Source organism: Mya arenaria, chromosome 2 (genome assembly GCF_026914265.1).
Source record: "Mya arenaria isolate MELC-2E11 chromosome 2, ASM2691426v1".
NCBI classification, from domain to species: Eukaryota; Metazoa; Mollusca; class Bivalvia; order Myida; family Myidae; genus Mya; species Mya arenaria.
This window is the reverse complement of record NC_069123.1, coordinates 45,308,184-45,331,016: the sequence shown is the minus strand read 5'-3', so window position 1 is coordinate 45,331,016 and position 22,833 is coordinate 45,308,184. Positions and strand designations below refer to the sequence as shown.

At 35.7% G+C, this 22,833-nt stretch overlaps 1 protein-coding gene across 2 annotated transcripts; it reads left to right on the top strand.

Annotated features, from left to right (window-relative positions):
- Positions 1-60: 60 nt before the first annotated feature.
- On the top strand, positions 61-21,934 carry LOC128209683 (ras-related protein Rab-37-like). 2 transcript variants are annotated; one of them, XM_052913835.1, is made up of 8 exons: positions 61-348; positions 5,434-5,544; positions 9,208-9,249; positions 9,729-9,795; positions 10,814-10,866; positions 11,396-11,518; positions 15,681-15,757; positions 16,418-21,934. In XM_052913835.1, exons 1-8 carry the CDS (start codon positions 205-207, stop codon positions 16,515-16,517), a joined length of 717 nt encoding a protein of 238 aa, XP_052769795.1. In that variant the 5' UTR covers positions 61-204; the 3' UTR covers positions 16,518-21,934. The 2 variants fall into 2 exon arrangements, with proteins under 2 accessions (XP_052769795.1, XP_052769804.1); XM_052913844.1 differs by lacking the exon at positions 61-348 and adding an exon at positions 1,435-1,615.
- The last annotated feature ends 899 nt before the right edge of the window (positions 21,935-22,833 follow it).

Genomic DNA, 22,833 nt, shown 5'->3' with positions numbered 1-22,833 from the left:
AGTCAGTCTGCTGCGTTGCACGTGGAAACATCTCAAATGCCGCATCCCCTTTCCGAAGGGAGAAGAACTATTTGAATTGTGTGTCTACATTGCAAACATAGATTGTATCAATACACTGTCAAGCAAACATGGACAGCAAATGGGGCCAAAATATGGATGTGATTTTCTGAGGGAACAAGAGCGTGGATTTGAACAGAGGAACACATGCGCGTGAGCGGCTGTGTAGCGGAGGCCGGCGCGGCACATTTGGCGGAAGTGGGTTCACCGGTTGCGCGGGGACCATGGACTTTTAGTGACATCATCTCTAGTCACCCGGAGGACGAGGAGGACGTGGACGACACGTACAAGGTAACGTGCCTTGTGCTGTAAACTGAAACTTAGATAATTTTATACTGCAGTCTAAGCATCGGTGTAAGCGTAAAACCCTAAGTAATATATAAGATCATAAAACAAAGCTAGTATTCAAAAGTCGTTTCTTGCACATCAAATGTCTAGATTGTTTTCTTTTAATTGACTTCAGTTTTTGTTTTCCTCGCTTAGAGAAACATGCATGTGCATGGTTGTTTGAACTGGCTTCGTATTTTGTTTTTGATTTAGTTTTCATCAATGAATAATATATTGCCACCAATGCATATGATATTTATGAAATAACCAAATTGTTTTAAATATCATCCTTATTGGTAGTCGGATCCGTACATCTGTCTGCTCAATCGTAACAACATGGCCATCTCCGGCAAGCTTCGAGATATCAATTACATGTATGTTAGAATATGGCCGAGGTCTTCCGATTGCTATCTGCTCTATTTATATCAACCTTCCCATGAGTCCGGCTTGTACATGACTAACAAATGTTGCTGAAACTCATTGTTTTAATACATTTTCACAGTTTTCATATTGTCTTCAAATATTTCACTGACTTTCTATATGCTTTTTGAATGCCCATGGATACGACATAGGTTGCTTCGAACGTGAATAACTGTGAATTTAATATGGCACTGTATTAATTAGTTGTCAAGGCGATATGCGCAAACTAGTCACCGCATTGACAGAGTTCTTCTTGTCGTATAGATTGTGACATATCATAATTCATATAATAAGAGGCAATTGTACATAAATACAATAAAGTATAGATAAACATGTACAAATATGTACATGTAATGGTTTGCCAAACTCAGATATGACGTTCACGCCGCGGGAAAGATGCTTGCGGATTTATAAATGTACTGTATTATAATTGTAAAATGAACCTTTAAAAAATTTCAACAAGTAAAACAAAATATCGGATTGAAAAATATGGATACGCTCATACAACTTGTACCCGAACTTAAAGTAAGTACATATACGTTAAATCTTCCGTTGCACATTTTTTTGACATTTTCGCGCGAAAAGGGACATAATTCATGACGTCAGAATTACAGACGAGGCAACCCGGAAGTGATTAGAGTGTACATGTGGAAATGTTTACAAATGGACAAATTTATTTTTCACGATGGAATATAATAAGCAAAGCAGTGACACAAGTTTAAATGGTCATCAAAATGGTAGTCATTCACAATTGCATCGCAAGATATCGCGAAAATCAAGCGCCATCGAAACATTTGATATTTCTTGCAAGGTTTGTTCATGCATTTACTGTATTCTCTCTCGATTTTTCATCTTTATATAATCTAATATCATTAAAAATGTGTGTTCAATGTTAATAATTAAGTATAGATTAAAAAACCCAGCGAAAGCCCTGTGATGTTAACTAGTCAACATTAACAGATGAAACTTATTTTTTTTTTCCATTCATTTAAACATTCATATTTAACCACTTTAAAATGGGTTAGTAATGCTCATGGGCTTCACACAATAGCTACTCAGATGAATCCAAGACTTATAACTTGAATGATACAATTATGTATTCACTGCCACATGTACAATCTATGTATGCACATGTATCTACATGTTTATGTTTACTACAGAATCAAGGTGTTCTTTTGACATGTATTGTACATCAAACTCATGTCCGATTGGTTGGTTGTAGTCAGATTAAGTCCATATACAATCATGTAAACAGCCGCTTCAGAGTATGATGACAATTGTTTGGCGACTCTACGTTAAGAGGAACATACACTGATTTTCAATAAGTAGATCCATTTAGTTCCATTTAATGTTCCAGGTTTCCTAGAACAAAATATTAATGTACAAACTTATTTTTCCCCATCATATACTCTATCTTGGTAGGGCAAAAATAAACCTTTGTTACCAACATATTAGGTACACAACTTGGATACATACATGTATATTGTATGAATATTGTTTACTTTAAGTTATAATCAATGATTCAAACATCTACAATATGTTAAAATTCCGAAGCACACATTTTAGTGATGTTTGGTCAGATGAAAATTACCTCAATTTAACTACATGTAGGTACCCTTCTGTAAATAAATTGATAAAACTTTCCTTACCATTTACTTTCCGTGATGCTGTAAGCAGGTGTTAAAACAAATTACATTAGTTGTTAGTATTGGAGCTCAAACTTCAATGATGCAAATTATTACAAAGATTTTCAGGAATATCGACATCTTAAAAATAAACCTTCATTACTTAAACATTCATTACCTAAAACTTGCGATCTTTGCAATTGTTACACTATTTCAGTAAATTGAGTAATAGCTTAACAGGTTTATGTCTTCAGTCAGTGTTACTTTCCCTTACACCACCAAACACCATAGCTAGCACCAATTAGAGATTTTTATTTGCATAGACATATTACACATGCAGAGGGCCTTTAATAATATATTTGCTACCTTATTTTTGCAGCAGTGTTAACCCTTTTGAAAAGGGGCTTTTTTCCCCCTTAATAAAGCCTTTCAATTTCCAATGGAATGCTACTGCACAAACAAAGCAAACACATTTCACAATGAAACTGTAAATAGATAGAAATAAACCTTCGTTACAGAATGGCAACGAAGGTTTTATGTTTGTTATTGTGTCAAAGTTTAAGTAATTGACGAGTCATCATGTTATATATCTTAGTTCTGTTAAGTGATCAATTGAACATTGCAAACATTTCATGCTAAATATTGCAATGGTCCAAAAACGGTAACAAAGACGGTGTATATCAGATTGCTATTAATTAAGCCAAATGGTTACTTTTTTCAGTATTCCATTTAGATTGCTATATTTTATACATTTTCCCCCTAAAAACCTTGATATTTTATCATGATAGTCTTCCTCAAATACAGACATTATACCCAACACTGATTTTAGTAAACAAATGCAATGAATGTACGAAAACACATTTTAGACGCAAAATGAGCAATGCAATTTATAATATGACCCAAAACATACAAATTGCCAATGACTTCGGTAACGAAGGTATTTGTTAGACGTTTTTGTTGTTATGGGGCGTTGTCTTTGAAATCATTCAACTTTTGAAGTTTGATAGTGATGCATGCAAAATGTTCAGTACAGTCGACATGTAGATTTTCACTCGTGACAATGTTTACATTTGTTTCAAATTAACAACTTTATTTTTCCACTTTTTTTTAATGCCAATGGACCTACTTATTGTAAAACAATGATAACGAATGTCCAAATGTTAATTGTCCGTTAACACGCATTGTGGCTAAAGTTGTGATGTTCAAGTCTCAATAATCAGACTTTAATTTAAGGATTCTATGAATCCCTCTTAATAGATAGTTTTGGCCATAAAAAAATAAAATTGTAAAATTTATTTGTTTGGGGTACAGTAGATGTGACATGAATGTAGAAGTGCAAACTGCTGTAATTGAACCGTTAGCTAAAAACACTTGAACAAGGAATCAGATTCTAAATTCAGCATATTGATCAACTTTTGGTTGATTTTGTTGATTTTTTTATGTTATTTATGAAATGAATTGCGGGGTTGATGTCATTTTTTGGGTATGAAGGCAATTTGGCCGGTCAACTTTGACCAGCCCAATTGCGTTCATATCCCCGATAATGACATCAAGCCCACAATTCATTACTTATATTTACACCAATATTTCATTATTTCATTCAAGAATTGTTTCATAAATACTTCATTTCATTTAAGAAAACATTTCAGTAATCCTTTCTTATAAGTATCTATCATGTGTTTCCGGTACGGATAGAAAAATCCGACCCGAGGGCACGCGCATAAGCCGGTAAGAGGCTTGCCATGTTACCGGCCACGCAGCGTGCCAGAGGGTCGGATTATTCGATCCGGACCGGAAAAACATGATTGATATTTTTTCTTACATATCTTAATTTATCAATTTGTGGAAAAAATGACGTAGAAAACGAACTTTGGTACAATTACACCAAAAAGCGCATGCAACGTTGTTTACTGACGTCATAGAGCGCAGAAATTTTAAATAACTAAAAATAGCGTTTTTTTATGATTATTAATTTTCAATTTGAATTAAAAGTATTGCAAACATATATATTTGATTGCGCTTTATTGAAATGGCATAATATATTTTTCATAAACCATACAATAAAAGAAATAAGAAGTGGCGCGTTGTTGCGCATGACTCATCTTACATGGGGTATGTAAGATGGTTTTTTTTAGCACTGGTCACATGACCGCAAACACATGTCCGGTATGCAAGAATACCCATTCTGTAAATAGAAAGACTCAACTGTAACCGGAAACATTTTATCAAATTACGTCACAATATCGCAAGAAAAGATCAACCACTTGAAATCACTTTTAAATATAGAATAGAAACACTTATGGCAACAATTCATTTAAGATACCGTAAATTAAAACTTTCTTAAATGTTGATTAAATGTTGATTTACATTTTACGGGACCTGCTGACACAATACAAACAATAACAGGATCAACAATTTTCATGTATATTGTTATGCGTTGAAGTGCGATCCAAACATATCAGAAGATGTTTCGTTCATCGGGTGATAACTGCAATTGCCGAAAGGCAGTTTATTTAAGGAATGGAAGTTGAGGTGTAAATATTTCTTTGTGAATAGGGCCAGGGCTGAACTGTGGAAATGACTGTAAATTGTGAAAAAGGCAGATATAAAAAACAATGATTTGACGAAAAGTAGCTAGGAATGGGGCTTATATACAACAGCGCTAACAGCACCTTCTTTGCATCATACACCTGCATGTATTTACAGTATAGGAAGGATTCTACAACAGATTCATGAGAAAACCAACCAAATTTCAATTTAAAACAGAAATTATGATATCATTTGTTTACTGCATGAGATTTATGTCAGATGTACTTGCACCTAAATAAGCGCCCACTGTACCAGAATATAAAGATGCTGTAGGCACTGCATGTCCATGTGTGTACACTTGATTTTAAATCACACTCAGTCAAGTTCCAAATATTGTTGTGCTCATTAGTTGTCAAGTTGAGTGCACAGTTTATTTAAGAGTTTGAAAATAACAGATGGCAATGTCTAATTAAAGGTGATGTTGATAGGCGACAGCGGCACGGGGAAGACATGTTTGCTGGTTCGCTTCAAGGATGGAGCATTTCTCTCCGGAAGCTTTATCTCCACAGTTGGTATTGACTTCAGGGTAAGGTGCACGGTGGTTATTTTAAAATCTAGACCAACCTTTCAAATAATAACCTGTTTCCATGGTAAGATATGTTACCTATTTTGGAAGATTTAAGAATGTCCTCAGAATTGGCGTTGATCGACTATGATAATTATTCTAAGGCAGTATGATTATAAACTTTTTACATATTGTTGTGATGGTATTATCTGCATTATGTACAGAATTATGAATATAATTTTCATATTGTCAATAAAAATAAGAACATTGAAATGTGGACTTGTTTTTTCATCACCTAATTTTTTGTATTTAAGGTTTAGTTAATACTAGAATCTGCCATCAGTTGGCCATATTAGGGTGAATTTATGGTTATAAGTGATAACAACAACATTTACAAGTACAACAAATTTATAACAGCTACATTTGTACAACAATTTTATGAGTGTTTACTACTACCTCTATACAACAATTTTATAATTGCTTACAACAGTTACTACATTTGTATAAAAATATAACAAATACAATTGTACAACAATTTTATAACTGCTAATAGCTTCATTTCAGTGACCGAAATTAGCACAAGCCCATGAGCCCTGCGATGGTAAAATGCTTTCCAAGCATGCTCAAATTCTGGATTTTGTAAAGCAGGGCCAAAGTGTCAGAATTTGGGTGTGTTGAGAAGATAAATGCCAAGTTCAAGTTTCAGAATTCCGGCTTGCTGAGAAGGTTAATGCCAAGTTTAAGTGTCAGAATTCCGGCTTGCTGAGGACGTAAATGCCAAGTTCAAGTGTCAGAATTCTGGCTTGCTGAGAAGGTTAATGTCAAGTTCAAGTGTCAGAATTCGGGCTTGCTGAGAAGGTTTATGCCAAGTTCAAGTGTCTGAATCTTGGCTTGCTAAGAAGGTTTATGCCAAGTTCAAGTGTCAGAATTCTGGCTTGCTGAGAAGGTTAATGTCAAGTTCAAGTGTCAGAATTCGGGCTTGCTGAGAAGGTTTATGCCAAGTTCAAGTGTCTGAATCTTGGCTTGCTAAGAAGGTTTATGCCAAGTTCAAGTGTCAGAATTCAGGCTTGCTGAGAAGGTTTATGTCAAGTTCAAGTGTCTGAATTCGGGCTTGCTGAGAAGGTTAATGTCAAGTTCAAGTGTCAGAATTCGGGCTTGCTGAGAAGGTTTATGCCAAGTTCAAGTGTCTGAATTGGGGCTTGCTAAGAAGGTTTATGCCAAGTTCAAGTGTCAGAATTCAGGCTTGCTGAGAAGGTTAATGTCAAGTTCAAGTGTCAGAATTCGGGCTTGCTGAGAAAGTTAATGCCAAGTTTAAGTGTCAGAATTCGGGCTTGCTGAGAAGGTTTATGTCAAGTTCAAGTGTCAGAATTCTGGCTTGCTGAGAAGGTTAATGTCAAGTTTAAGTGTCAGAATTCAGGCTTGCTGAGAAGGTTTATGTCAAGTTCAAGTGTCAGAATTCGGGCTTGCTGAGGACGTTAATGCCAAGTTCAAGTGTCTGAATTTGGGCTTGCTGAGAAGGTTTATGCCAAGTTCAAGTGTCTGAATTCGGGCTTGCTGAGAAGGTTAATGTCAAGTTCAAGTGTCTGAATTCGGGCTTGCTGAGAAGGTTAATGTCAAGTTCAAGTGTCAGAATTCGGGCTTGCTGAGAAGATTTATGCCAAGTTCAAGTGTCTGAATTGGGGCTTGCTAAGAAGGTTTATGCCATGCTGAGAAGGTTTATGTCAAGTTCAAGTGTCAGAATTCGGGCTTGCTGAGAAAGTTAATGCCAATTTTAAGTGTCAGAATTCAGGCTTGCTGAGAAGGTTTATGTCAAGTTCAAGTGTCAGAATTCGGGCTTGCTGAGAAGGTTAATGTCAAGTTCAAGTGTCAGAATTCGGTCTTGCTGAGAAAGTTAATGCCAAGTTTAAGTGTCAGAATTCGGGCTTGCTGAGAAGGTTTATGTCAAGTTCAAGTGTCAGAATTCTGGCTTGCTGAGAAGGTTAATGTCAAGTTCAAGTGTCAGAATTTGGGCTTGCTGAGAAAGTTAATGCCAAGTTTAAGTGTCAGAATTCAGGCTTGCTGAGAAGGTTTATGTCAAGTTTAAGTGTCAGAATTCAGGCTTGCTGAGAAGGTTAATGTCAAGTTCAAGTGTCTGAATTCGGGCTTGCTGAGGACGTTAATGCCAAGTTCAAGTGTCAGAATTCTGGCTTGCTGAGAAGGTTAATGTCAAGTTCAAGTGTCAGAATTCGGGCTTGCTGAGAAGGTTAATGTCAAGTTCAAGTGTCTGAATTCGGGCTTGCTGAGAAGGTTAATGTCAAGTTCAAGTGTCAGAATTCGGGCTTGCTAAGAAGGTTTATGTCAAGTTCAAGTGTCAGAATTCGGGCTTGCTGAGAAGGTTTATGCCAAGTTCAAGTGTCTGAATCTTGGCTTGCGAAGAAGGTTTATGCCAAGTTCAAGTGTCAGAATTCAGGCTTGCTGAGAAGGTTTATGTTAAGTTCAAGTGTCAGAATTCGGGCTTGCTAAGAAGGATTATACCAAGTTCAAGTGTCAGAATTCTGGCTTGCTGAGAAGGTTTATGCCAAGTTCAAGTGTCAGAATTTGGGCTTGCTAAGAAGGTTTATGCCAAGTTCAAGTGTCAGAATTCGGGCTTGCTGAGAAGGTTAATGTCAAGTTCAAGAATTCGGGCTTGCTAAGAAGGTTTATGCCAAGTTCAAGTGTCAGAATTCGGGCTTGCTGAGAAGGTTAAAGTCAAGTTCAAGTGTCTGAATTCGGGCTTGCTAAGAAGGTTTATGCCAAGTTCAAGTGTCAGAATTCAGGCTTGCTGAGAAGGTTAATGTCAAGTTCAAGTGTCAGAATTTGGGCTTGCTAAGAAGGTTTATGTCAAGTTCAAGTGTCAGAATTCGGGCTTGCAGAGAAGGATTATGCCAAGTTCAAGTGTCTGAATCTTGGCTTGCAGAGAAGGATTATGCCAAGTTCAAGTGTCTGAATCTTGGCTGGCTGAGAAGGTTTATGCCAAGTTCAAGTGTCAGTATGCGGGCTTGTTGAGAAGGTTAATGCCAAGTGCAACTGTCAAAATCTGGGCTTGTTTATTCCAAAGTCTTATTTCAATGACTGACATTTGAACAATGATTTTTTTAAGCAACATTGATGCAAGTTCATACTAATTATTGTTTTGCTCTCATATATTTCATCTCCTTGTTCTTCATTTTGTTGTAAAGTTTTATATAACTCCTTGAATTACAATCCATCCTGTAACCAAACAATTTAATGGTTGAACCTTTTTATGTTTCCAATGTATAAGCAACAGATACATTTTATGGACTGGTCATATGCCACCATGGCAACACTATGCTATAGCACTAGTGTTATTAACTGCTGAGAATCTAAATAACTTATTAGGTTTGTTGTGTCGTCATAAATTCATCTTGCCACACTCGACAGTTATTTATAAGCATAACATCTGTATAAGCCTGTGTCTCATTTGTCTCATTGGAAATGATTATTGTTGGTCAAGAAAATCTAATCAGTAAATAGGGCATCGTAAATTAGTCCTTGTTTATAGCTGCACAATGATGATATAGTACAAAAAAAGTCATGTGTAATGCTTATTGTGAAGGATGAACTTCAAATCCTTATTTATTTGAACTATTTTGTGTTGTCAGTATGAATTAAGTCGTTGATAAGTTAATTCTGCTTCTATTTCAGAACAAGGTTGTTGAAGTGGATGGAACGAAAGTCAAATTACAGGTACAACAATGTTATAATTGTACACATTTCTAGCCCAAACTGACCAGTACATTTCCCAGTTTATTCACTTTCCTGTTGACAGGTTTCCCTCCTGAAACTCAAACTCTACATATATATTAGTTACCCCTAGTATACCTAGGTATTTTGATTATATGGAAATGCAAACACTGTTGTACAGAATTTAAATAGAGTCACTATGAACAGCCACGAAATGCGAGTTATTGCAAAGTTTGTAATTTAAATCAAATTGGAACTGAATATAATTTTACACTTATAAGCCAAATGTGTAATGATTCATGTATCATAGGGCTGCATTCACCCCTAAAAAGTTTGTTAACAATTTAGCAATCATTAAACTTTATATTTACTTTTATATTTTGATTTCAAGTCAGAACTAGTCCTATATTAAAGATGTAGCGTTTTTAATCATTTTTGTTTCTACTGTTAAATTGCTTTTTACCATATTAAGCCTGTTTCAGATCTGGGATACAGCTGGTCAGGAACGATTCCGCAGCGTCACACACGCTTACTACAGGGATGCTAACGGTGAGTAACTAGCACTCATGTTTACTTGAGGGACTTACAGATTAGCTAGTTAAACACGGAAACTATAATGGTAGTAGCTAGCTTACTACAGGGATGCTTACATTGAATACCAAGCTTACTACAGGGAAACTTACAATGAATTATTACAGGGATGCTTACAATGAATAGCAAGCTCACAATTGGGATGCTTACAATAAATTACTACAGGGATGCTTACAATGAAAAGCAAGCTTACTACTAGGTTTACAATGAGTAGCAAGCTCACTAGAGGGATGCTTACAATAAATTACTACAGGGATGCTAATAATGAATAGCAAGCTTACTACAGGGATAACAATGAGTAGCAAGCTCACTACAGGGGTGCTTACAATAAATTACTACAGGGATGCTTTAAATGAATAGCAAGCTCACTGCTTGGATGCTTACAATGAGTAGCAAGCTCACAGCTGGGATGCTTACAATGAGTAGCAAGCTTCCTACAGGGATACAGTGAGCTTGTACCTGTTACTTGTATGATATTAGCTTGGTCATGGCCCTTGACTTAGTGCAAATTGTTTTGAGATATTTTGTGTTGCATGTAGCTCCAAAGTATGTAACTGACACTCATAAAACTTCATAGAAATGTTGGTCTGTTTTACTATGCACATACTCATATTGTTTATTCCAATACATCAGATATAGCCAACTCTGTGTCCAGGTTGCTGGGAATATGCCTCATGTCTGTTTTAGCTATATCACATATTCCCTAACTTGATTAGGGAAATTGCTTAAGAAAGCTACAAAATGTTACTGCTTGCAAACCAATGTGTAATGGTGTTGTTTTTACAAGTTTTTATCCTTGCATAGCATTCCAGATATATAAAATGATTTTGTAAACCTTTATGACACTTCATTTCTGTCGATTTATTTCTCATTTTCTGTGCAAATCTCTTTTCTAAGCCTACCATTGTCAGATTCATTAGATTGGTAACAAAGTTGTCACTGTCTGACACTTGCAGTAATTTTTTTTCTATTCCAGCTTTGCTGTTGCTGTATGATGTTACAAACAAGTCCAGTTTCGATAACATCAGGGTAGGTGTGAATGGTTCCACTGTTAAAGGCATTCCTGTAATAGTGTGTACAATATCGTTTAAGTTAAAGAGCAAGACAATTTTTTAATATGATATTATGAACAGCTGTCTTTATTCTTGCTACAATAATACCAACATTTAAATACACATAATTATTTGTAAAGATGTTGATAATGTCATAAAAGTCATACCATAAGTCGTAAAATGTCTGGTTCTACCTTCTATAAGGCAAAACTACCCCCTCAGCTCTGTTAATAATACCAGACAGTACAAGTGCCGTTATAAGGAAAGGCCAGGTGCTTCAGAAATGACATTGTTTCTGTATAATTGTTAGACTTGAGGCTAACATTTTCATATTTTTCAATGATGTGAACCACATAGTTACATGAACATCCTTCCACGATTCTGATTCCATACAGAATGACATCATGACAAAATGATTGATTCCCTATGACCTTTTCAAATTTAATGAATATTATTAAAGACAAGTGTGTTTCTGACTGACGTGTTCTGTTCCCTCCTGTTCCCAGGCGTGGCTCACCGAGATCAATGAATATGCTCAAGAGGATGTGGTGATCATGTTACTAGGCAACAAGGCCGACATGTCGGGCGAGAGGATGATTCGGGTTGAGGATGGTGAAAAACTTGCCAAGGTGAGTCTTATGCATGGTTTAGAATTATAAGTATCTATCATGTGATTCCAGTGCGGATAGAACAATCTGACTCGAGGGCACACACATAAGCCTGTAACGAGGCTTGCTGAGAATAATAAAAAAAATATACCATCAATAATATTACAAACATTTTCTTTTATCTTGCAGATTGCAAATAAGGTCATTCAAGGCCTGATTTCAGGTGAAATAAAAAGCAAATATACAAACAGAAAATAACTTTTGCTATAATCATTTTCTAGTCATTTATTTAACATATTAATTATATTAGTTATCTGTAAGCAGTACCCCTTCAATGGATTCCAGCAGAATGTAAGTCGCCAGGGACCAACATTTTACGTTATTACTCAATAATAACAACTCAATGAAATAACAAGCTTATTTTGTACATAGGAATTTGTACCTTGAAGAATCATGGATAAGTAATACTACATTATGAATAAAAAAAGATTTTTCATTTGTTATGTTGACTCTCCTGAAAATAAACAAAATATTACTCTTGCACACATCACCCTTTGTTACAGAATAACAAAGAAATGAACTGTTAAGGACATTAACTTCCCTGCAATACAACAGTTTGAAAATGAACTTAGAATTTCAAGCTTTTGAAGCACTGAAAAATTGAGGCATTTGCATACCACAAATGGAATTTTAAATCAGTACAGCATGTATGGTATTGTCTATCATCTTCATACATCAAAGAAAAAACATTGGCTGCCGTTTAGCAATTTAGTGCCTGCTTTATCATTTCATGTCAAACTAATTAATGAAAAGGTGGGCTCATAACACCCCAATACTTTTGTACATATACAGCTTGCATTGGTTTCACTTTAACTGGCCAACTAAATTGTAGCTTTCAACTACATTTGCATGAAACAGATCGAGGGGTGAAAGCGAAAAGGTTCTAAGTGACATTAAATAAAGAAGCAGATAGAACCTTTTCGCTTTCACCCCTCGAGATGAAATTGACGAACTGATGTTGCCTTGAAGGCATTTCAAATTGATTGACTTTTCTGTGCAAAATGGCAATTGTGGTTGTGCATTATATAACGTATTGACCTGCATGTTTGCTAAGTTTATTGAACAGTAGAATGTACTGCTGTATGCAGGTGCTGACAGATGATGAAGGCCATTCATCAGACTGACCAATCACAGCCATCAGTCTATGGCTTCAATATTCCATCATACCCTGCATTCTTATTGTAGTACTATTTAAGACATGTTCCTGGGGATGCTTTGGTTCACTATGAGGAAATATAGGGAGTTTTCAGGAGACATTTGTCATTATTGTGGCAGCTGTGTGTGGGTGCGGGCAATGTTCTTGATCGGTGACAATCCCCAGTTATGTCCATTCTCTAATTGTCACTTCTCCTAGGATGGCTCTGATTTGATCAGTTTCTTATCTCGGTTAATTTCATCCTCTATGTTGGTGTATGATCTTCTAAATGACGATGCTGCCATGGTTCTGTCCTTGGAGAGAAAGTTGACATATTTCAGGTGGCGCTGAAATTAGTTTTCTTTGCAAAGTGTTAGCTATAAAGTAACAATGGGAGGATATTGGTATTTATGAAGGCAATTTTGTTCATTGGTTCTCACAGTTTTAACGGAAGATGTGATTTACCAAATCTCTGAAATGGCTTTTTTTCTTTTTATGATTTACATTGTTGCTTTAATGCTCTTAAGATATTGAATAAGTGAATATGATGTATTTCCAGACTCTGACTTTTGTTCTTTAAGTTGGCTTGACCGTTTCTTATGCCCAACTACATCCCTCTTGAAGCTTCCAGTATGCTGTTGATTTATTTTGTTTGCCACTGTCTGCACCATACAATGTGTAAATTTACGGGATTCAGCTGGTGTGAAATCAACTGGCAATCTTGGAGGAAGCCAGCCCGTACCAGTTAACTTTGTTGATGTCATGACAACTGTTTTTATGCATGTCTCCTACCAATGTTTTATCTGGAGGGGAGTAGTAGGGCACGCCCAAGAGATCATGGCAAGTTTTGTTGTCTTAATCCCATCCGCTTTGACAGAAAAATCATCACAATCCCTGGGGATGAAGGTGCTTCAGGCATCAAACATTAATCTTTGAAAACAAAACACTGTCAAAGTCTGTTTCGGGGGTGGCAATTTCAATGGGCCTCAAAATCCTGCCTGTGATCACCTTATTCCCCTCCCCAAGTCTCCTGATGCTCTCCCCTCCCCAAAGTCTTCTTTATGTTCCCCTCCGCAAAGCCCCTTTTGTGATCACCTCCCCAAAGTCTCCTTTATGCCCCCCTCCTGAAAGACTCCTTTATGCCCCCCCCCCTCCCCAAAGACTCCTTTATGCCCCCCTCCCCAAAGTCTCCTTCATGACCCCTTCCCCCAAAGACTCCTTTATGCCCACCTCCCCAAAGCCTCCTTCATGCCCCCCTCCCCAAAGACTCCTTTATGTCACACTTCCAAGTGTCTTTTAAGCCCCCCGCCCCAAAGTCTCCTTTATGGCCCCCCCTCCAAAAAAACTCCATTATGTCCCCCTCCCAGAAGTCTCTTTTAAGCTCTCCTCTCCAAAGTCTCCTTTATGCTCCCCTCCCGAATGTCTCCTTTATGCCCACTCCTAAAAGTCTCCATTATGCCCCCTCCCCAAAGTATCCTTTATGCCCCCTACCAAATGTCCCGTTTATGCTCCCCTCCACAAAGCCTTCTTTTATGCCCCCCTCCCCAAATTATCCTTTATGCTTCCCAACCCATAGTATCCTGTATGCCTCTCCCTCTAATCTCCTTTATACCCCAGACCCAATCTGGTCATGCAAAAAATTGATAGGTTGCATTTTTTAGATGTTCATGCATGGCGTTACTGGGCGGTTGTGAGATTATTGGTGACTTATAATGGCCCCAGACATAGACAAGGGGCGTTATGAGCATGTGGGCCAACTGTCACACAATCTGGCTACACTGTGTATTAACCTAAACAAATTATGTTCTTTTCTTTTTTTGTCAGTTTACTATAAAGGTTTTCACCTTCCAGATGTTTTCTTATTTCCTCTTAAATGAAATTTAGTTTTTGAGAGTAAGGCAAGTTGGGGAAAAAGCAAACCACAATATGTTGAAAATTCATATTCCCATCAATATCAATCTTTCAGCTTTGCAATTCGACATCAAGTCTATCTTAATTTGATCTGTACTAATCACTGACATGCTCCTTTTCATGTCTTGAATTTCACAATTCAATTTGATAAATATGAACTTGTAGCAAGTAGAATATCTTTCCCTACTAAAATATGTAAATACCTCATATTCCTGATGTCAACATGTATGTAAAGTGTTTTTGTTTTATCAAGTAAATACATCCATTCTGCACTTTCAGATTTTGAGACAAAAATTTAATTCACATGCAAATCTTACACAACCAGGCTGCAAAACGTTAATCGGTAATTGGCCAGGGCCGCAAAACCGATAAAATTGTCATGCAATTAAACACGAAACCCTGCACCAATTCAATATTCTTACATATTTTGGCATATGTCATACATTCTCATTAAGCAACATTATTTAAATTGGATGTATATCTCTTGAAATATTTAGACTTTTGTTTTTGTAAAAAGCTTGTATTACCATATTCTTAGAAGAATTCTAAGATACGCCATGTAATACATCTTCATTATGTTCTTAACAAACAAAACAGTGAACAAATTTGCAGACGAGTCTGTGTAAAAAATGATTACCGGTATATCAAATATGATCTCTAAAACAAAAATCAACTGGAAACTGCATAAAGGATCATTTCCAATCTGAGCCAGTATTTGTTTGATTTTAGTTAGAATAATGAATAATTTATAAAATCAATTTTAACTCAAGCCATGGAATATTGTTTGCAGGAAACATAATTACGTTTCTAAACTTGTAACATGCATTCACTGAAAGAAACAAGCTTTTAAGTAGTTCATTATTAAACAATTTAATTTCAGTTAAATGTCTTGCTATGCTGTTAATTTCCATCTCATTCAATTAAATGGGTTGCATTTCTTATGACTTTTCTCACTGAGTTTGGCCTGTAAGCAGTGCATTCAATTGAGCGCGATATGTTACTGTTTTGTACTTTTATATTTTTTTGATAACACTTACATTTGTGTTAGATCTATGACCATTATTGTTTGTGATTCAGGATCATGGGGTGGCATTTATGGAGACTAGCGCCAAGACGGGGATGAATGTAGAGCTGGCCTTCATGGCGATTGCAAGGTTGGTCCGGTAGAGTGCAGTTTATAACGTTCATGTGCAATCATTATCGTTGGTCGAGTAGAGAGCAGTTTATAACGTACAGAGCAGTTTATAGCGTACATGTGCAGTCGTTGTCATGGGTCGGGTAGAGTGCAGTTTATAACGTACATGTGCAGTCATTGTCGTGGGACCGGTAGAGTGCAGTTTATAACGTACATGTGCAGTCATTGTCGTGGGTCAGGTAGAGATAAGTTTATAACGTACATGTGCAGTTATTGTCGTGGGTCGGGTAGAGTGCTGTTTATAATGTACATGTGCAGTTATTGTCGTGGGTCGGGTAGAGTGCTGTTTATAACGTACATGTGCAGTCATTGTCATGGGTCGTGTAGAGGGCAGTTTATAACGTACAAGTGCAGTCATTGTCGTTGGTCTGTCTTTTGCTTGAAAGAATGTTAGGCAGTCTCTATCAAGGGAGACAATTGTTTGATGAGTATGAGGTTTAAGTGAGAGAATGTTACATTTTTACTACATTTATACATACACTGACCTCATGCTTTAAACAAATGAAGGCCTTATACTAAAGACATATTGATATGGCATCTCTATTGCTGCCTCTATGTATTTACCAAGAACAGAGTTTGTCATACTCAATTTTAAATGTTGTATTATCGCCTGTCATAGAGACCTGAAGATGAAGAAGATGCGGCAGCCATCTGACCCAACGTTTAATGTAGCAGAGTACGTTGACAGCCAGAAAAAGACGCCGGGTTGCTGCAGCTAACCCCTGGGGCAGTTTGTCCACCCGTTTGTCTGTCCATGTCTCCACCACTGCTGCTGTCCCCCAACATCCCCATGGTGGACCCTTACATGTGCAGGATCTGTTATAGTGCATTGTTATCTCTGTAATAGGGTAGAGTTAGTTCAGTGATCAAACTTAAATTTTGTTCATGCAATGTGGCATTGATTCATTTATTGATAAGTAAACAGTACTTATTCTACATCATCATTAGGTGCTTGTTATAACAAGACTTATTCTGCATCAATATTAGGTGCATATTATATACATGTATGTGTTCATGAACTACTAGTTAGAGTTAGTTAAATCATGTATTGCATTTCTATGTACTAACTGAGAATAAAGAAGATAATTTTGTAGTGACAAAATATAAATTATTTTTTTTAAATTACATATTTCCACGAGTGAAATATGTGAGTTTAAATAGCTGTGTTTTATCTGGTCAATTGTATGAGAAGTATGTTGAGTAGGAAATTTTAGAGTGAGTGAAACTGTATTTTGATTTGCTGCAGGAAACATTATTATTTTACTTAGTTTGTAACGTGATGTTCATGATATCTACTACAAGTGTGTGTTTGTAATGTGATGTTCATGATATCTACTACAAGTGTGTGTTTGAAACGTGATGTTCATGATATCTACTACAAGTGTGTGTTTGAAACGTGATGTTCATGATATCTACTACAAGTGTGTGTTTGTAACGTGATGTTCATGTTATCTACTACAAGTGTGTGTTTGTAACGTGATGTTCATGTTATCTACTACAAGTGTGTGTTTGTAACGTGATGTTCATGTTATCTACTATAAGTGTGTGTTTGTAATGTGATGTTCATGATATCTACTACTACAAGTGTGTGTTTGAAACGTGATGTTCATGATATCTACTACAAGTGTGTGTTTGTAACCTGATGTTCATGTTATTTACTACAAGTGTGTGTTTGTAACGTGATGTTCATGATATCTACTACAAGTGTGTGTTTGTAACGTGATGTTCATGTTATCTACTACAAGTGTGTGTTTGTAACGTGATGTTCATGTTATCTACTACAAGTGTATGTGTTTGTAATGGGATCTTCATGTTATCCTTAACACAACGTGCTTATGTTTGTAACATGGTGTTCATGTCATCCACATACATGAATGTGTAACAGGATGTTCATGTTATCCACTCCACGTGTATGTTTGCAAAGTGATGTTCATGTTATCCACTCCACGTGTATGTTTGCAAAGTGATGCATGTTATCCACCACATGAAAGAAAACTAAGACAAAAGAATAAAATACTAGTAGCTGTGGTTAAGTAGGAGAAGAGATGAAGATGGTTGTGTCATTTGGCATAGATTAAAGCTATGGCAGTCCCTCATTTAAGACTAAATACAGACTTAACACTGTAACTAGTACACAATTTTTTGAAAGAGAAGTATTTATGAATTGTTTTTGTTTCTCTTTTAGTTTCATACCCAATGCATACAGATTGACTTTCAAATGAAAAACAATTGATACTCAATATTGGTTTTTAACACATAGATATGCATGCTGATCAATTTCATTGCACACATTCTTAGTGAATTGTGGGGTAATTTGTTTCAAAACTTATGCAAAATGCATGATCTTTTGTTGTGTTCATGTATTTTCAACATGTCAAGTTGTTTTTGATGGAGTAGATGTAAATAGCAAGGTGATTACTCATGACTTTAATGAATCTCAAAATATAATAGCATAATAGTGCTCATGCCTTGAGTTCATTCCCCGGCATAAGTTGCTATCTTAGGCTGCATTAAGTTGGTAAACTGGTCACGCTAGGCACTGTAAACTCAGTCTTTAATGTTTCATTCCAAATCAGTTCATCCTAAGTATGTTGATGTCAATTTCCTTTTTTTATTACTTTATATTTGATTGATTTTTATTACCGGTACATTTCTTAAATAATCAAAGTTGACAGAAACTTACCTCTTTAACACAAATCATTTTCAGCATTTTTTTATTGCCACACACAAAATTATATATAACTTTCCATTTAGTTTTAGCTCTCATAACTAGATTTATATTTTCACATTCCATGACGCTAAGAATTCCATGACAATTTTTATGTCAAATCACATGTAGTATTCTTCATAATTATTTGAGAAAATGTTGTTTAACTTATGGTTGTGGGGTCATTTACAGACATATTTATAATTGATAAATTATTATTATGTATTTTTATTTAATTTTTACCAAAACAGAAAAGTAGTGGAACTGTTTGTTATTTTGGAATTGTAATCTAGAGCTGGTTGTTGTATTGATCTGAAGTGTCTTTATTTATATTATTTATCATTATTTATCATTATTTTGTTATAGCTTTGTTTGCTGTTTTTTCCATAGTTCAGTATGGTAACATGTTTAGTTGTTCTATGTAGATCTCAGTTTTGCCTCCATATAATGCCCGCACCATCTAGTCTTGACCTGTTATATTTATCGTGTACCATGCTTTCCACTCTTTTTTATTGCATACATAATAAGTCCAGTTAGAGCCAGTGTAGAGATGACTGATATTATGCCCCCATTAAACCCCCCTTATTACATATTCACATTATATTAAATTGAAACATTAACTATATTGTTTGCTTCTTTTGACACATCATATAACTAGGTTTCTTGCATACCGGACCTGTGTCCGGTCATGTGACCAGTGCTGGAAAAACCCATCATACCCCGTGTAAGATGAGTCACGCGCAACAACCTGTCACTTCTTATTTCATTTATTGTATGGTTTATGAAAAATATAGTATGCCATTTCAATAAAGCGCAATCACATATATATGTTTGCAAGACTTTTGATTAAAATTGAAAATAAATAATCGTTAAAAAACGCTAATTTTAGTTATTCAAAATTACTGCGCTCTATGACGTCAGTAAACAACGTCGCACGCGCTTTTTGGTGTAATTGTACAATAGTTCGTTTTCAACGTCATTTTTTCCACAAATTGATTAATTTAGATATGCAAGAAAAAATATCAATCATGTTTTTCGGCAAGCCTCGTTACCGGCTTACGCGTGTGCCCTAGGGTCGGATTTTTCTATCCGTACCTGAAACACATGATAGATACTTATAGTAATTGCACTGTCTTTAAAAGCTGACTTATAACAAATCATGTAAACATGCAACAAGAGTTTTCTGTAATTTTATTTTCTATACGTGTAGAAAAAAGTATTATTGTTTTTTTGCTGGACTATTTAAAGAAGAATTAAGAGGCTTTGCTACAACTCCCCCCCCCCCACATCAATACCCTTCATTCAATTTACTTAATACTTATCACAGTTGTTTAGGGCCATCACAAAATGAGGCTACATAACTCCATATCATCCTACATACATACTATGGCCCCAAATTGACTTAGGAATCAGGTTTAAGTTTAAGGGCAAGTTGGGACTTTTACTAATAACTTCAGTACCATTCATTCAGTTGACCTAATACTTCAAACAATTATTGGCCTTTGATTGACCAAGGAAATTAGGTTAAAATTTAGAGCATATTGTGTCCAGATAAAGTTTTAGGGCAAGTTAGGATTTTCACTAATTACTTCTATACCCTTTATTCAATTGATCTTATAATTCACACAGTTGTTCATGGCCACCCCACAAACTAGGTTACATAGTCAAGGTCAAGATCATTGTTACTAAAAATGGTAAGTACTGAATAACTTTAGGTAAGGTTGACATATTATCACAAACTTGGTATATAAAAAGAGTTTATGGGGAATATTGATGGGATTGTGATTAGGGCCCCTATGGTCAAGGTCACTGTTATTTAAAGTAGTAAAAGAAACAATTACTGTTGATACTGAATAATTTTCGTTAGGGTTGACATATTGCGACCAAACTTGGTATGTAGGAAGAGGTTATGGAGACTTTTCATTGGATTGCATTTGGTGCCCCTAGGGTCAAGGTCAAGTTCACTGTTAGTAAAAATAGATAACTGTTTGGTACCGAATAACTTGAGTTAGGATTGACATATTGTGACCAAACTTGGTAAGTAGGTAGAGTGTATGGCAGACTTTCGTGGGATTGCATTTAGGGTCAAGGCTAAGGTCAATGTTACTAAAATAAAACAAACAAAAATGTTTGAAACTGAATCTCACAACGAAGGCTGAAGTTCTTCTGCCAATCATTGAAAACATGGTTTCATCACATTACGGCATTTTCTGTTTACTTTTTGCCATTTGTATTGCTTTTGACAGGCACATATTACATCATCATTGTATTCATTTCTGAGACAAAGTGGCAAATGGTCGAGTGCACTGTCCTATAACAGCTCTTTTTGCTAATTAAGATTGTGCTGATGGTATTTGGTCAACTTGAAATCCATCTCTCATTGATTACACAAGTCCACTTTCTTGCTTGTCTTTTTTTGACATAATAAAGTAATAGAAGTATTGCAATAGCCCTTGTTATTCAAAAATGTTAACCATGGCCATAATGGAGATTTTCAAATAAAACTTGATACATGTTGCTAGATAAAATGCACATGTGTTTAAAGGTCCATAACTCTGGCTTTTATAATTGCAGAGTTATGCCCCTTCTCAACTAAAAAAAATCACAGTAACAGAAGGGTATTGGCATCTACTTACTGTGCTATTTTTTCCTCCGGTGAAGGGTAAAGCCCATTAATAGCAGTCTATTGGAGCTCAGATTTTACCTATGTTTTCTCTATTTTTCTTACCAAAGTTTTTTCTGAATTGCTCGATCCATGTACCAAATACACTCCTGTGCAATATCTATCCTGTTAAACAGAATTCCAAAGCTGAATGTGTTGTATTTATGAATGCGCCATGATATATTGCAGAGAAAAGAAATGTAAGATCATTTAATGCACTGTGAATATACATGTGTATGTTGTAAAACTATTAGGGTGCACTTCATGTTATAGATGCTGTTTAAAAATAATTTAAGTTATAGCCAAAATATTACATGAAACTTGCTTAACTTAGTGTGCTCAGATTAAGTTGTTGCTATTAACTTGATCATATATATTCATATGAGCTCTTGATCATATATATTCATATGAGCTCTTATCTTGTGTGGTTTCTGCAAAGTTAAGATAATTTGTGGTTAAATTAAATAGATAGTACACACTTCACCATGTAAATGTTTATAAATATATAAATATGACTTTTTGTGTTGTGAAATTTACTATTTTTTTCCATATAGGGATTTATGTTCACATTTTGGTCTACATGTATTTATGGTTCAAAATTTACAACAGTTTTTTTGTGTGTAAAACTTGAAATGTTAGCCCTATGTTCATTTTTGTGATAGGATGAGCAGATAACTAACTGAGCTGTTTGATGTATGTTAAAAATAGAGTATTCCTAATTTGGCATTTAAAAAATATATTGTTGAAATATAATCTTTCTAAACTGATCTGTGTTTGTTTTTGCTGAGGCCATTTTACGGTCTAGTTCATGTCTTTACTATCAATAAACCCCAATATAGCTTTTGGTTTATCTTTCCAGTTCAACTTCAAGAATACTGAACTCTTCAATTACTTTCCCCACAACTGATTACAAACTAGAAACACAACACGTCATTATCTTACAATGAATGAATTAAAGGACCGGACATGAACCAATATAATCAGTTAGGCTTAGAAAGTGAAACTGACAATGTTCTTTTGCAAGCAGTGACCTTGACCTTGAAGCTCAATAGTGATAGGTGGTCAATTCTGACAACAGAGCAGGTTAGTTACAGCTTACTGAATAAATTACATGCAGCTACGTTGAACCAGCATTGATACAACATGAAGTGAAATTGTTTTTTTTTTCTTATAGCTCCTGGCCGCAATTTCTCAAAAGTACATTAATCAAATATCTATCTCAACCTTATTTTACCCCATAATATCGTGTGATTCAGAATTGTGTTTTTAAATCATTTTAAGGTGGAACGCGACTATGATTTTTTTTCGAGTTTCTGTCTGAAAATTGGTATACGAATAGAAGAGCATATGCCCAGTTAGGGACTGTTTTTACATTTTCAATATTCAGAACAGTTTTGAATCTACGAGTCTTCAAAATATGCCACTGACGTCAATTTTGAGACGTCTGTCATATTTTTGCGTTCCAGCTACAATAACCGATATTTTCTTCAATTCTTCGTTTACAGCTATGAAATTTTAACGTCAAGTGTGTCTTGTGAAAACGTTCACGCTCATATATTTTTCTTGTTGAGCGTTATTGTTTTTAAATTCGTCTATAACGTCATTTTTCGCGGGGAAAACGGCGTCGTGTTTCGCTGAAAAAAGTGCGCCTTTCTTTAATTCTTGA